Source organism: Melopsittacus undulatus, chromosome 4 (assembly GCF_012275295.1).
Source record: "Melopsittacus undulatus isolate bMelUnd1 chromosome 4, bMelUnd1.mat.Z, whole genome shotgun sequence".
In the NCBI taxonomy this organism is placed as follows: domain Eukaryota; kingdom Metazoa; phylum Chordata; class Aves; order Psittaciformes; family Psittaculidae; genus Melopsittacus; species Melopsittacus undulatus.
In genome coordinates, this window is record NC_047530.1 from 90785119 (window position 1) to 90800822 (window position 15704).

A 15704-nucleotide genomic window follows, 5' to 3' on the forward strand; every position below is an offset into this window, starting at 1 on the left:
TCAGTGCTTAAAACAAAGCACTCGTAAAAAAAAAAGAAATCCCCACAATATCCAAAACACAATCACTACAGAAACATAAGAAGTTCACCCAAGACACCAAAAATCTCAAACAGATACAAGGTAAAGGAAGAAAACTGGGTGAACAAGTGGTGTGTTAAACTTGAGTACTTTTTTCATTTTAAATTATTTCTCTCCAATCAGGACCCCAGCCCTCCTGTTGTTGGAGGTTTTACATGAAACACAGGCTGAGCTGTATCTGTTTGAAAGACCATAAAAAATTAAATCTCCAATGCTGAGAAGAGTTGTGGATAAGACTGGCTTAATGAATTGTTAGCAGTGAACAGGACTATTCACAACAGAGCATGCTGCCACTCCAGTCCTTTACAGGACATGGTGGGAAAAACAAAGTAAGAAATATAGTAATATCTTGTCACTCCAGAAGAAACCAGGAGTGAAATATGTACCTTTTAACATTTATTTCCTGTATCATCTACCCATGATGCTACAGAACAGACTAGTTTCATAATAAATCATGTAAAAAGCATTAAAAGAGTAAAATTAAATGAGACCCAACTTACACAATAAGAGTAGGACAAGGTTTCAATACAACTTAAAAAAGCCCTTCTGAATACAGCTACAGCTGTTCTAAGGATAAAGACTACAGACTCTCAAACAATTTTTTCCAGACCAGTTAGAACATTCACTTTTGCAATTATTTTGTTCATTTATGCATTTATATGTGGAAGGCATGGTATTATTATACTTACTCTGTGTATAAATCCTCTATCATTGCAACAACAATGACTATAAGAGACACTGCAAAAATTTGACAACCAGAACCAATAAGTGAGGAAAATATTAGAGGATGACTGGATGGTCTAAACACATCTCCATGGACCTGCTTCCACCCATACTCATCACCTAGATCTCTGTCCTAGGAGCAAGAACAACAACAACAAAAAAAAATTAAGTCTAATCATGGCAATTAATTAAAAAAACACACAAGTTAGGTGAAAATTAAAGTTTTGATTTATTAAAGCAACTTAAAGTGCAACTGTATTTTCTCTGCTGAAAGCATCAAATCTAGGAGAAAAGTTTCCTTTTCTTATGCTTATGAAAACAACAAAAATGACTACCTGAATGTACAATGCAGACACATCTATGAGGTACCTTCCCTATCCCTAAAATCCTCTGAAGTTACTAGGAGAATACACAAGGCTTCTATTATACACTTAGAATAGACCTTGTTTAACCTAAGTATGGATATGAACATTAACACAGTGACTACAGACAATTCTAGGAGCATGTTATAAAGAAAACCACTAACTTTCAGATACACATAAGGCAGTTTTTCTTGAAGAGAAAACTATAAGCCTTAAAAAAAGACACTGAAAAAACTGCAAATGCAGATCTTACCATATCATCCATTTCTTCCTCCTTGCTGTATCTTGCATAATCTTTTCGCAAAGTTCTCATTAATATCATAGACACTAGGCCAACCAGAAATATCACCATCATAAAAGAATTGAAAATTGAAAACCAGTGAATCTACAAAAAGAAAACACATCCCTAAGGTTTAAAACTGTAAAAATCTTTCAGATTTGTTCCAATAAGGATAAATTGTTGCCTAGTGGGATAGCTTGTCAGCACTAGCAAAGTAACAATAAACGCATGCTGTAAGTAACACTACAGTTGTAGAAAGCCCCACAAAGACCAGCTTGTGAAACACCATGCATAAAGCCTTTCAATGGCCAAGCTTGCTCATGATGAAGTTATCACAGCAAAGTTTGACCAACTGGCTATACATGCTGCCTTGGTAAAAGAAAAGCAACATATATACTGCTGCTTTCCTAGAGAGGAGATTTAAGTAAAAAAGATGCTCACACCACTGCTTTGAAGAGGACCAAAATGTGCAGCAGCACTAAGAAGCACATCACTGAACTCCAAACGGAATCCAAACCCTTCGATTTCAGAAAATAGTATAGCTCATTATATTACCCATAAGGAGACTATAACCATAGATTTAGAAAATCACAACCAGTGTTGCAAATTGGCTTAGGCTAATACTTTTTGATTTGCATTTACTTCAGTAAAAAATGCATTTATGATAAACTGCAGTTATCCAGCTTACAAGTCATGCCTGCACATTTACTGAAGCTGTCTAAAAACTTGGAACACAGAACTGTCTTAACGTCTACAGTCTTAGACCTGGCCTGTTTCACTGTCCCAGAACACATGTGACATCCAAAAATTCAGATGTCACCAAAAAATTCCATGACAACTTCTGAACTAAAGCAACCATTTCAAAGGGATATTTTGTAAGGTTGTCTTAGAACCATACGTACTCTATGCTGAAAGAATGAGGGGTCCAGATACTTGTCAAATCGGTCTTCAAACTTCACATCTGATTTCTTCCATTTCACCTTAAGACAGAAAAATTAACACCTGAAATGCTCATAGTATGCTCAGCTATAGTCACATGCAGAAACCCAAAAAGCATTTTTATAATCATCCACTTTAGATGTATTCATAGAAACATAGAATAACTATTCTATGATTCTATGGGTTGGAAAGGACCTTAAGATCATTGAGTTCCAACACCCCTACCATGGGCAGGGACACTCCACATCAACCATATCACCCAAGGCTCTGTCCAACCTAGCCTTGAACAACCAGGGATGGAGCATTCACAACTTCCCTGTGCAACCTATTCCAGGGCCTCACCACCCTAACAGTAAAGAATTTCTTCCTTATATCCAATCTTCTCCTGTTTTAGTTTTAACACATTACCCTTCTTCCTATCACTACAGTCCCTAATGAAGAGTCATAGAATCATAGAATAGTTAGGATTGGAAAGGACCTCAAGATCATCTAGTTCCAACACCCCTGCCATGGGCAGGGACACCTCATATTAAACCATGTCACCCAAAGCTATGTCCAACCTGGCCTTGAACACTGCCAGGGATGGAGCATTCACAGCTTCCTTGGGCAACCCATTCCAGTGCCTCACCACCCTCACAGTAAAGAATTTCTTCCTTATATCCAATCTAAACCTCTGCTGTTTAAGTTTCAAACCATTACCCCTTGTCCTGTCACTACAGTCCCCAATGAATAGTCCCTCCCCAGCGTCCCTATAGGCCCCCTTCAGATACTGGAAGGCTGTTAAGAGGTCTCCACGCAGCCTTCTCTTCTCCAGGCTGAACAGCCCCAACTTTCTCAGCCTGTCTTCATACAGGAGGTGCTCCAGTTCCCTGATCATCCTTGTGGCCCTCTGGACTTGTTCCAACAGTTCCATGTCCTTTTTATGTTGAGGACACCAGAACTGCACACAATACTCCAAGTGAGATCTCACAAGCGCAGAGTAGAGGGGCAGGATCACCTCCTTTGACCTGCTGGTCACGCTCCTTTTGATGCAGCCCAGCATACGGTTGGCTTTCTGGGCTGTGAGTGCACACAGCTGGCTCATGTTCATTTTCTCATCGCCCAGCACTACCAAGTCCTTCTATGCAGGGCTGATCTGAATCTATTCTCTGCCCAACCTACAGCTGTGCCTGGGATTGCTCCAACCCTGCTGTAGGACCTTGCACTTGGCATGGTTAAACTTCTTAAGGTTGGCAGCAGCCCAACTCACAAGTGTGTCAAGCTCCCTCTGGATGGCATTCCTTCTCTCCAGCGTATCAACCGGACCACCCAGCTTGGTGTCATTGACAAACTTGCTGAGGGCGCACTCAATCCCACTGTCCATGTCACTGACAAAGATGTGGAACAAGACCGGTCCTAACACTGATCTCTGAGGGACACCACTCATTACTGGTCTCCAGCCAGACATCAAGCCATTGACTACAACTTTTTGCATGCACCCATCCAGACAGTTCTTTATCCACCCAGTGGTCCACCCATCAAATTGATATCTCTCCAACTTAGAGACAAGGATGTCATGGGGGACAGTGTCAAATGCTCTGCACAAGTCCAGGTAGAAAACGTCAAATGCTCTACCCCTGTCCATCAGTTCTGTAGCCACATCACAGAAGGCCACCAAATTGGTCAGGCAGGATTTCCCTTAGTGAAGCCATGCTGGCTGTCACCAACCACCTTGCTGTTTTTCATGTGCCTTAGCATGGCTTCCAGGAGAATCTGCTCCAAGATTTTGCCAGGCACAGAGGTGAGACTGACTGGTCTGTAGTTCCCTGGGTCATCCATTTTCCCCTTCTTGAAAATGGGTTATATTTGTCTTTTTCCAGTCATTGGGAGCTTCACCTGACTGCCACGATTTTTCGAATATGATGGCCAGTGGCTTTGCAACTTCATTCTCCAGCTCCTTCAGGACCCACAGATGGATTTCACCAGGTCCCATGGCCTTGTGTATGTTCAGGTTCTTAAGATGGTCTCGAACCAGATCCTCTCCTACAGTGTGCCTAAGGTCTTCATTCTCACAGTCCCTGCATCCACCTTTCAAGACTTGGGTGATGTGGTTAGAGCATTTGCCAGTGAATACTGAGGCAAAGAAGTCATTAAGAACCTCAGCCTTCTCCAAATCCAGGGTAGGCAGCTCTCCTGATAGCTTCCGGAGGGAGCCTACGCTGTCCCTAGTCTGTCTTTTATTCACTACATACCTATAACATCTCTTCCTGTTATCCTTAACATCACCAGCCAATTTAATTCTAATTGGGCCTTAGCCTTCCTAACGTGGTCCCCATCTTCCCAGACAGGATCCCTGTATTATTCCCAAAGACAGGCTGCCTATCATTGCTTCCACCTTTTATAATGCTCTTTTTATCGTCGAACTTTCCTCAGCAGCTCCTTATCCATCTAAGGAGGTTTCCTTGCCCTCCTGCTGCACTTCCCTCTAGTTGGGACGCAACACTCCTGAGCTTGCAGCAGGTGATCCTTGCTGTACGCTCTTCTCACTGCCCTGAGGATCTTGAACTTGATCATCTCATGATCACTACAACCAAGGCTGCCCTGGAGCATCACATTTCCAATGAGCCCTTCCCTGTTGGTGAGCACGAGGTCAAGCATGGCACTTCTCCTTGTTGGCTCCTCTATTATTTCCATATTCTGCAATACAAATCTAGGTTTTGGCAAAACCAGTGGACTTGTGTTCTTAAAGACTGGTATCTAATGGTATAACATAGAATGAACATTAGCCACCTTGCTTCATAGCAATCTTGTCTATGCTTAAGAACAAGGAAGAATTAGTTTTGTATTGCCTAAGCAATTATCATCTCTGCAAGGCTAACCAAAGATGCAAAATTCAGCTGTCAAATACAACAAACAAATGATTATAGAAGGAGCTCGTGAAGACACTCATACTGAAGGTACCAAAACCAAAATCCAAATGACCCTATTATTCAGTTTTGGCAAACAAATAGTTCAATTATGATTGTTTTTTTCCCCACAGCAGACACCTGTAAAACAACGAGGCAACACCTTTGCAAAATCCTCCCAAATTTGCTCAGGATTTCAGAACAAAGGTTAGAGAAAAAAAGCATGTTTAAATATGTTTAAAAATGCTAGAAAGCAGTGGAATTTTCCCAAATTTTGCATTTTGTTTTTGTTGTTGGTTGTGTTTTGTTTTTCCTGGCAGCACACTTCCCCTTCTCAATATTTCCAAGTGCTGTGTTGTTTGAAAAGACGCTTGTGAAGAACATTACCAGTGTTCATTGAGCAATGACACGACCATCTACTTCTGCTCCCCTCAACAGCAGCTGAGATGTGTTTTGCTACTATAGACTGAGACTTGTATTCCGTGAAATCATCTGTACCTAAATTCTTCAAGTACAGTGCCCAAGAAAAAAAAAGATGTAGTCTTGCAAGAGTGAGAGAAATGAGAAGATGTAAGCGTTGATTTAAAAACAGATACCAATAGGAAAGAAAAGGGCATAAACTGAGATACAAGCTGTACTTGAAGGGAAGAGGATAAAAAGGATCAAACCGGACCCTAGAAGACAAACATTAAAATTTTAAAAGCTACAAACTAAAAGCTGCAGTCTAAAAATCTATAAGACTACAGGATTCCGCAATCTTGACACTTCAATTGCCAATAAATAACTCTGAAACCAGCTGGAAAAAGTATGTGTTTCTGGCCATACTATCACAAGGTAAGAGCATATTACTGCCACCAGTTATTCCACTAGCTGCACAGAAGCCTGCTTTGGAAGATTTAATTATACTAATAAACTATATAGCGCTAATATGGTAGCACAAAGAATTTCAGAATTTTTGTAAAACTATTTTCATTTTAATTTTAAAATGCAGTTTCAGAAATGAAACACAAATCTACACTGATATTTTTTTTTCATAAGCATGCCAAGATTAGGAAATATCAGGATTTTTAGGGATCTTGGAACAAATGCAGACCCCTTTTGCATATCTGTTTAAAATACATGAAAAGGAACTATCTTTTCAAAACACATGTTCTCTTATTCCGTTTAGAGGAAAGCATATGCATGTAGATTGAACACCTGTATCACTCACCAGTCTTGAGACATTAAAAATGCCAAGACTTAGGCTGCAGAAGAGAAGGCTGCATGGAGACCTCATAGCAGCCTTCCAGTATCTGAAGGGGGCCTATAGGGATGCTGGGGAGGTCATTCAGGTGAGGTCCCTTCATTAGGGACTGCAGTGATAGGACAAGGGGTAACAGGTTGAAACTTAAAGAGGGGAAGTTTAGATTGGATATAAAGAGGAAGTTCTTTACTGTTAGGGTGGTGAGGCACTGGAATGGGTTGCGCAGGGAAGCTGTGAATGCTCCATCCCTGGCGGTGTTCAAGGCCAGGTTGGACAGAGCCTTGGGTGATATGGTTTAGTGTGAGGTGTCCCTGCCCACGGCAGGGGGGTTGGAACTAGATGATCTTGAGGTCGTTTCCAACCCTAACTATTTTATGATTCTATGATTCTATAATTACTCACTTTGAGGTATGATACTGAAGTTCTTCAGTTCAAATTACAACCTTGTTCAAGAGTAGTAGCTCGCAACATTAATAGCTTTCAACACTGTTTTAAGCAGATACATTTCTCGTTAGAGCGTCCGCCACTGAGGAGCACTACTTAGAACAAATCCACTAGAGACAATCTGTGAATTAAACACCACACACATGCCAGTCCAGCAATTGCCCAGTGCTGCAAACAGAACTGCAGAGGTAAGCCTTGAACTTGGTGTACTAAAAGGTATTTTAAGGAAATACCTAATGTTATTTGCATTTCTGGCAGCTAATTCAGTGCTGTCCACATCAAAATTCATAAAGCAAATGGACTTCGCAATGCTCATGGAATTCAAAATAGAGACTTTTAATATTTCTACTATTAATTTTGCAGCAGAAATAGGGTGATTAGTGTAATTGTAATTCTAGAAGGTATATTTAGACACAGTTATCTGTACTTCAAACTATACAACTTATGCAGCACAAGAAGAATGTAACAGTGGCAAAAATATCCTCTGAAATAGAATTGTATGCTTACACCTACTGCCAACACACTGTAGAAAATAAATTCATTCAGAACTAGTTTTAGTATACAAATATGGTGAATATGAGAAGTGAACCATTACAGACTTAACCAACAGCAAATAAATAAGGAGGAAAACTGGAAAAAAAAATAAAATCTCAGATCAGCAAATGTTTATTCACTACCTTTTATCATAGCATTTCAACCTGCAGAAGGCTTCAGAGAAAACTTTACTGAAAGTTATATAAAGAAGACAAATTTCTGCTGGAATTGCAGTGTCAAAATAAGATTTAATACTAACTGCTTGCAAAGGATGAATGTTTACAGTGAGTTTTTGTCATAGCTCAGAATCCAGCTCAAATCTACAATGCAAATGTTAGAGCTTCAAATCTAAGAAGATGTGTACCTGCTGGTGGCTCCTCCATACTTCTAGTCTCCATACCTTATCAGACATCTTCCTTTCTCACCACAATACTTTTCTGAAGATCATATAAGCTTCAGTATGTTTGAAATGTTTAAAAAATAATTTTATATTATTAATAAACTTGTAATTGTTTGTCAGTAATGAAAAAAATGTGAAGGAATGAAATACAGTTGTAAGTATAGCAGTACCTATTTTTGAGCTACTTCACGATTTATAATATATTATTACAGATGCATCACCAAATTACTTACTGAATATGACATCTGGATTTTTGTGTTTGGTACCAATTTCACCTTTCCTTCACTAGTCAGGTTGACATCTACAATTCTATTTCCATTGTAACCAATTTCAAGTTTTTTGTAAGTCCAAAGATAATAATCTTCTCCATTTTCATCTGCTTCTCCCACAATACCTGCACAGGAAACAAGCGTAAGCATCTATTATAGGCAGACTTTCTAAATACTCTTAGATTATTATTTTTAAATATGCATTACAGAAGTTTTGCCTGCTAAAAAAGCTGCATGACTGCAGTAAAGAGAACACAGCAGACCTTAATGCTCCTCTTCTCAACTCTTAATACTTGGAATGGTCTTTCAAGCCACAGGCACTTGCAAAAAGTTATTTTGTAATAGTATTAAAAGAAAAAAGTATGCAGCTACAAACACTGCAGAAGAGTCAGAAGACTCAACAACAGTTCCTCTAGGTTTCTTTGGAATTCTTACCAGATTAACAACTAGCTGAACACAGATTTCATTTCCATGAACGGAACTTAGCCAAGACCCCTGTATTTTTCCATCTCCTATGTATCACTTCATTCATTCTCTTCCTCTTAAAAATTTTACTTAAATTCTGTATTCTGCATTAGTTGACTCCCCAACACATACTTTTTGCTCTCATTTGCACACAAGCTTCCAACACTTGTCAAGAATGGTCGTTCTTGACTATTCCGTTCCTTTCACTGAACATTTCAGAAATTTATGTACTTATGTGAAGATTTTTATTACCTCCAACATTAAAAGCTGCTCAGATGCTCCTGGAGCATCAGAACACAACTAAACTCAATATTAGCCACAATTAAATTCCTACTTTTCAATAAATTGCTGCAAAAATGTCTTATCTATTATCTATTCTTTGGAAAATTCCAGAGAATGTCCTATGTGGGCAGTGGGGAAGTCTAACAGTCACAAAATTCACAGGCTACAAGTGTCACCTTTAATGTCAAGACCATCATATCAAAAATCACATACAAGATAGAAAGCCATGAATAAAAGCAGCAGTCAAGATACTCAAAGGTGAGGGCAGGCATGGGGAAAACAAGGTGGCAAAGGATATGGAACAGGTTATTACAAAGCAGCAGGTCTATGAAGGAATGGTGGTTTTGCATTACCTGTACTTCTAAATTTTCAAGATGGTATTCTTGTGTCATATTTATTACTCATGCTCATCTGTCAGGATTGCCTTCCATATGAAACACGTGCCAGTTTGCACCTATGCCATACAGCCTAGCACCTGGACTACCATCTGTTCCCATGGTAGTATCCAAAACCATGACAATAACCACCTCTAAGCTACTTAAAGGACATTCTGATCAATCACTGCCTGAAGGAATGAACTAACACAGTGCTCCATATACTTAGAGAAATGTCCTGAGCAGTAAGTCTCAGAGCTTTAAGTTTTAAGCAGCACTCAGAGCCCAAAATATTCCTCCTGTTGAACACAGACCCAACAAAAAACAACCAAAATTAATACAGACAAGATCTATTCACAGTCTTCTAAATTGTACTGGGAACACAAAGGTCAGAAAGACTTGTTCAGACTTGCAGATAAACACTTCTGACAAGTTCAGGTGCATCCATTCCTTTCTCAAGCCCCTCATCAAGAGCAGTTTTGTTTTGTTTGGGTTTTTTTTTTGTTTTGTTTTGGGTTTTTTTTGTTTTGTTTTTAATAAAACCCAGGCTGATATTGACTGACCAATCTACAGTCCTGCTAATTTTACCTAGCAAGCAAGATACAGACAGGTCAGCACCACTTGCTTTCATGCTTCATGTCAGATAATATCCTTGCATAATACTACAGTATTTACAATCACAGAATCCCAAGGGTTGGAAGGGACCTTAAAAGATCATCTAGTCCAACCCCCCTGCAAGAGCAGGGTAACGTAGAGTACATCACACAATGCTGTAGTCATGTATTAAGCATCACAATTTGAGGTCCTGTTTCCAAACAACTATCAAAACCAGCTTCTTAACATAATACAAAGATGATACCTATGTTCTAAATGTTTGTTAGTTGTAGCATTAGGAATGGTTTCTTATGCATACATAGCATACTACTGAAGAACATTAAAAACACTGGAATTATATTAAAACAGACTTTTCAGCCAAAAGCATAAAATCTAGTCAGCATGTAGAATATTTAGTATTTGTTCTTTGGTATTTGAGGTGAGAAGAAATGTTCACAAATAAGATTAGAAAAATCAGTCTTAAAAAAAGAAAGCCTTTAAGACCCACTAGCCACACGATTCCAAAGACATCAGCTTTGTATCCATCATCCTTGGGCTGTCTAAAGCCAACACAGCTGTCACTAGTCTACGAAAATCACTGATCTTTTGCTGAAAGGCCAAAAGCATAAAAAATACTGTGGCAACAACTGTTATGAATGCTTTTAAAAAGCCTACCAGCAATTGCACGAGAAGTAAAGGCCACACACATTAATTAGATTAATTAAGGTCTACTTCAAGTCCCGCCGCAGAGCTGTTATAGCCACTAAGCAAATCAGCAGAAAAGAACAATACATGGTTACTTCTCCTATCAGGCATTATAATGTTTTCTTTTAAAAACAGGTACATTTTTTAAAAAAGCAAGACCCTTCCTAACATATAAATAAAAAACAAGCACCAGCATTTCTGGCTGAGGCTCATGTTCATCAGATAGCTACTTTCTAAAGAGCTTAAAAAAATTTATCCTCTGACAGAGTGAATGATGGGTAACATTATCCAGCATACTGCTTATCAAAGGGCTTCTTTTACATGACACGAACTGTATTCTTGAAGGTATTGTGGGATTTTGTTTATATTAGATGGTTTTATCTCTCTCATGGAATACAGACAATAAAGATCTTGCCTTAACAAAGCATTTTGTGGTGCTCTTCATTTCCCTTCATCTTGTATCTACAACAGGGAGGTTAGGGCTTTGGGGCTTCACTGACTGCTATCAGTGCAAAGTGCAATCTTCAGAGCAATCTTTTCTAGTTATGTGATCACAGATTACAAGGGAGTAACAAAAAGCAGAAAGTTTAGAAGACAATGGCAATAACGACACAATTTTTTGTGCAAGACAAACTTTAAACCTAGATTAATAATATTCAGCAAGAGCAATTTTAAAAACTGTGTAAGAACAAATAAAACTCCTTCACATAACCACAGACTACACATGGAAAACTGTTATAAAGTGACTAAGCTAGTTTACTAAAAGTAAATCATACAGCTCTTGCATTAGTAATAAACAAAAGAACTAGCAAAATACAGTTTAAACACTGAGTTTTACAAAAGTTGTTATTCATGACACATTAACATGGATCTTTAATCTGACGTAACTAATTACCACTCCCTTTAAAAAGAGTCCATTTAAGAGTTTAACCCTAAGAAACTGGCATTATTAAACCAGCGTCTGAGAAACACAACAGCTTTTCACTGTTTCTGCAGTTCACTAGTACAAGCCATCCTGCTGTTCTTTCAACGCAACAATCCTTCAGTTTCTTTGCATTATTTGGTTACCTAAGTTCTATATACTTGTGAACTAACGAAGCTTAGTCATTAAATGATTCCATGAAACCCACACCAGCACAGGAAGCCTACAGTTGTAATCAAGTATAGTATCACTCACCCCATATTGGCAAGTCATCAATATACATCTGGTACCAATAGTGATTTTTGATAGCATACACAAATGCATCTCTTCTTCCTTTGTCCAAGTCAATTTCACAGTAAGTAGTCTGCATTACATCCTCTGTAAAAAAAAATACAGCACAGTTAACGATTTATTAATGAGCTGGCTCAAAGGAAGGCAAAGCAAGCAAATGGAGGACCGGACATCACTGGAGTCTTTAACCCTTCTTGGCTATCCTCGAGTAGGTAACAAAGAAGGACATTTAAAAAGGAACCATTAAAGCAATTACATGACTGTTTTTGTAATTCTACCCTTCCACATGTAGAAGCTTCATACTGACTGGATAAGGAAAGGTTTCAAGGTATCCTTTTGCTACTTCACCTACACTAACTTAAGATCCACAAGCTGGTGGCAGCTTTGCCTGGACAGACCATGAGACCTCTTTTACTTTTAAGAAGTGGTATGAAGTTATTAGCAAATACCTAACACGATGTATGACGTTATCTCCCCATTTTAGGATAATCAGTCTCACTGACTAGAAATACCATTTGTGAAAACTAAAACTTTTTAAAGTTCTCATCAATTTTCAATAAACTACTATAAAGGAAGAAACAAAGCAATCAGGTGAAAAAGGGGCAGAAGACAAAATTAGGAATAACACAAAGAATGCACAAGAGACTCCATATGGAAATAAATTAAATCCACCTCTTCGAGCCAGAAATCTGTTTTCCCCGCATCTACAATTCATAATTAATGCGGTTAGCAGTCATTCTATCACATCTCAATTTCCCCACTAATGTTTCCTTTTTAAGTGAAAAAAGACAAAAGAGCTCATATTTACAATAATTCAGACAGCAATAGATTTAGATACAATCCCTCCATCTGCTTCTTAGCAAATGTTTTTAAGTGAAACAAACCAAATGCATGTAATTTCAGCTCCCTTTTCTTTTTGTTCTCACTGGACCATTTCTAGTAGATAAAATTAATTACTGCCTTGAGTACAGCTGTAATCTGTATCAAAATCCAGCTTACTTTCTCCTATATGCTAACTGCAATATAAAACAGAAAAGAAAATCAAATCACTTGCACAGAAAAAGCACCAGTATTTCCAACATGAAACATTATTTCTCAGATAAAGAGAAAAATGAAAACATACACAGTATGTCTGGTCAGGCAAAACTGAAGTAAAGCCAGGTGAAGCAAGACAGTAAGAAAACAACCAACAGCAGTCCTGCATAGTTGCAGTGATTTCCTACAGCCCTTCAGAAAATAGTGCCCTCGTTTATTCTGGAATGGATGCATCTCTTCCTCCTATTTTCAGTATTTCCTATTTTTGTTCTTTTTTTTTTTCCTCTCACTCTTCCCACAAACCCCCATCCCCCCCAAGACCTCACAAATGCACTCCAAGCTTAATTTTTTCACTGAAATAAAAGTACAGTTTTTTTAGACAATTAAACTTTGCTGAGGGAAAAACAGAGAATAACAAAACCATTCAAGCCCACAAGCGTCCCAACACGACTGTTAGACCACAGACTGTATTTTCAGGACCTGTACTCGTACATTCAGGAGACAGAGGCCATTAAAGTTGGCACTACAGCTGAAACACAGATTTACAAATCCAGGCCTGAGTTTGCATTTATACTCCTACTGAGCTGGATCCTATATTTTTTGGATGATCTTCCTCAAAAAAAAAAAAGTCCCTTTGCTTGGCATTTTTTTACTTTTAACAGATTTTTTGAGTCATCTTGACATTAATTAAAAGAAAAAAAATTCAATCCCTATCTTCTGAATTTGTTGCAAAAGTAGGATTAATTCTTTCAGAAATACTTGGTACTTTACTGTCAGTCTCTAGCAGTTTCATAGTAATCTCAAATAAAGGATAACACCTTTCTAATGTTAAATTTTTTAATTCATAAAGGATTGTTCATGACTTGAGAAGTCAAATCAAAATATACTGTGAATTGAAATAAAGGTAAAAGAGAAACTGGTGGAGGCTCTCAAATGAAGCATTACCCAGTGCTGGAGCATGAAAGCCTGATCTTACGTGGAGGCCAGACTGGTTTTAGGTGCCTCTTCTCCTGACTGGTTCACCCATACACACAGCACTACCAGCATAAGTGAGGGCAGCATGGGGTTAGGTGCAACTGCTACTAGCAAAATAAAAATCACAGGAACTTCAAGTCCTCTTTTTAGAGACCTGTCCATTTTATAGACTGAACACAGAAGCCTTTGTTTTCAGTTATTAACCAAGGCAAATATGGTATTAGATGGCAATCAAATACCAAGCTACTCCATGGGCTTTCAGATCCCTGGAATTCTCCGCTTTTCAGTTAGAAATAAACAAAAAAAAAGGCACTCTGTATCTAAATCTTTCAGATGCAAACGGTGGCTTTTACTGCTGTTCAAACAAAACAAAAAAACCCTTTAAAATATCATTTTAAGTGAAATGACTGCATTAACATCCAACCAGGATGCAGACATCAGCGTGCCACCAAAAATCTGTTTTTATCCATATTTATAGATTTTACTCACAGTATTCAGAATACCAAAAGATACCAGAGATATTACAAACAACTGTGGATTAACTACTTTACAAACTACTCCAGCACAAACTACTCCAGCACACATACACAAATCCCCAGCAGAATCATTAGAAACTACCTCATTCAATTCTTGCAAAACATAGTATGACTTTATATATGGTATATGATTTCATCCGCAGCCATAGCTTATAGTACACTTCCTCTCACCTCCTCTAAAAAAGATGAATGAAAGCAAAGGAATGAAGACAAGTGCTTCTTTCTCCAGTCACTGAGAATACTGAAGCTGTCATTTATTTACAGGAAATGATAAGGCTAAGCTGAAATCCACTGTGTTAAATGGTTAAATAGAAGTGGCTTAGAACAGCATTCAGTACCTGGGGAAATTGAAGTCTACTTCATTACTTCACCAGATGTCTTGTGTATGTTAGATAGCTCTTGCCCAAGTTATGGTTGTGTGTGCATCCAAGAGGTGTGTAGAATTAGAGTTATGTTTTGTGCTGTGTTTACATCAGGGATGCTTAACAGATAACATCTACTATGTATTAAAGCTTCAGTAATGTCAACAGCACATTAAGCAAATTTTAAAACAGTATGAAAGCAAAACTCATTACAAAAGTAGGTGCAGTTATGCCAGACTTAAAATTTCCTATGGACAGATCAATTGGGTTTTACTCAAATATATAAACCACATAAAACCCCATTATATCCAACCATCTTCTAGTATAACACTGAATATCCCGAATAGCTGTTGTATTTTCTAGAGGCATTGTAAAAGGAAGTCTTGGGCAAGGAGTTCTCAATAGGCAGTATGGTCACCTAGCAATATTTCTAAATTAGCAAAAACTCAAAGATGTTAAAAAAATCCTTTTCCCCTTTAAATCAATCTTCTCTACTTGTTATTGTATGCCAATACCAAAAGTTAATTTTCTAATTGAAGTTACTATAATCCAAGGTTCAAAAACTTTAATAATTCACTAGGTCTCAGGTGTAATGTAGAAGATGTCAGAATGCTTGAATAAAGAACTTGACATATTACATAAAAAGCATTATTACTCTGGGCTTAGCCTGACAAGCAAAGTGTATATTAATAACTCAGTTACTTTCTTCATAAAGATATTTACACAGATTTGAGACCTGTGATACAAGAACACCGTTCATATTTGCAACAGAAGGGAAACCCAGCTATCTTGTATGGTTGCACTTATCCTTTCACATTACACCTTTTCAAATACAAAAAGAAACACTACTTAATGGATTCTTGAATACACTGTAGATTTGCCCCACTACAAGCATTCAAGTGCAAACCTGCATTTTCAGAATACATTTCTGCAGAGCCACAGTTTTCTTAGTCTATTTCAAAATCACAGGCAAGGTCCACTGACTGAACTGACAGTTTTATTTAGG

The 15704-nt window shown here is 38.1% G+C and overlaps 1 protein-coding gene across 1 annotated transcript in view; it reads right to left on the reverse strand.

The window, feature by feature from the left end:
- Positions 1-15704, reverse strand: part of LOC101879265 (transmembrane 9 superfamily member 3) — a 55611-nt gene that overhangs the window by 22642 nt on the left and 17265 nt on the right. Inside the window, exons 3-7 of the mRNA XM_034061883.1 lie at positions 11755-11877; positions 8122-8282; positions 2346-2423; positions 1417-1548; positions 768-934 (exon numbers count right to left, since the gene is read on the reverse strand). Coding sequence (XP_033917774.1) covers positions 768-934; positions 1417-1548; positions 2346-2423; positions 8122-8282; positions 11755-11877 — 661 coding nt within the window. The remainder of the gene's footprint in view (positions 1-767; positions 935-1416; positions 1549-2345; positions 2424-8121; positions 8283-11754; positions 11878-15704) is intronic.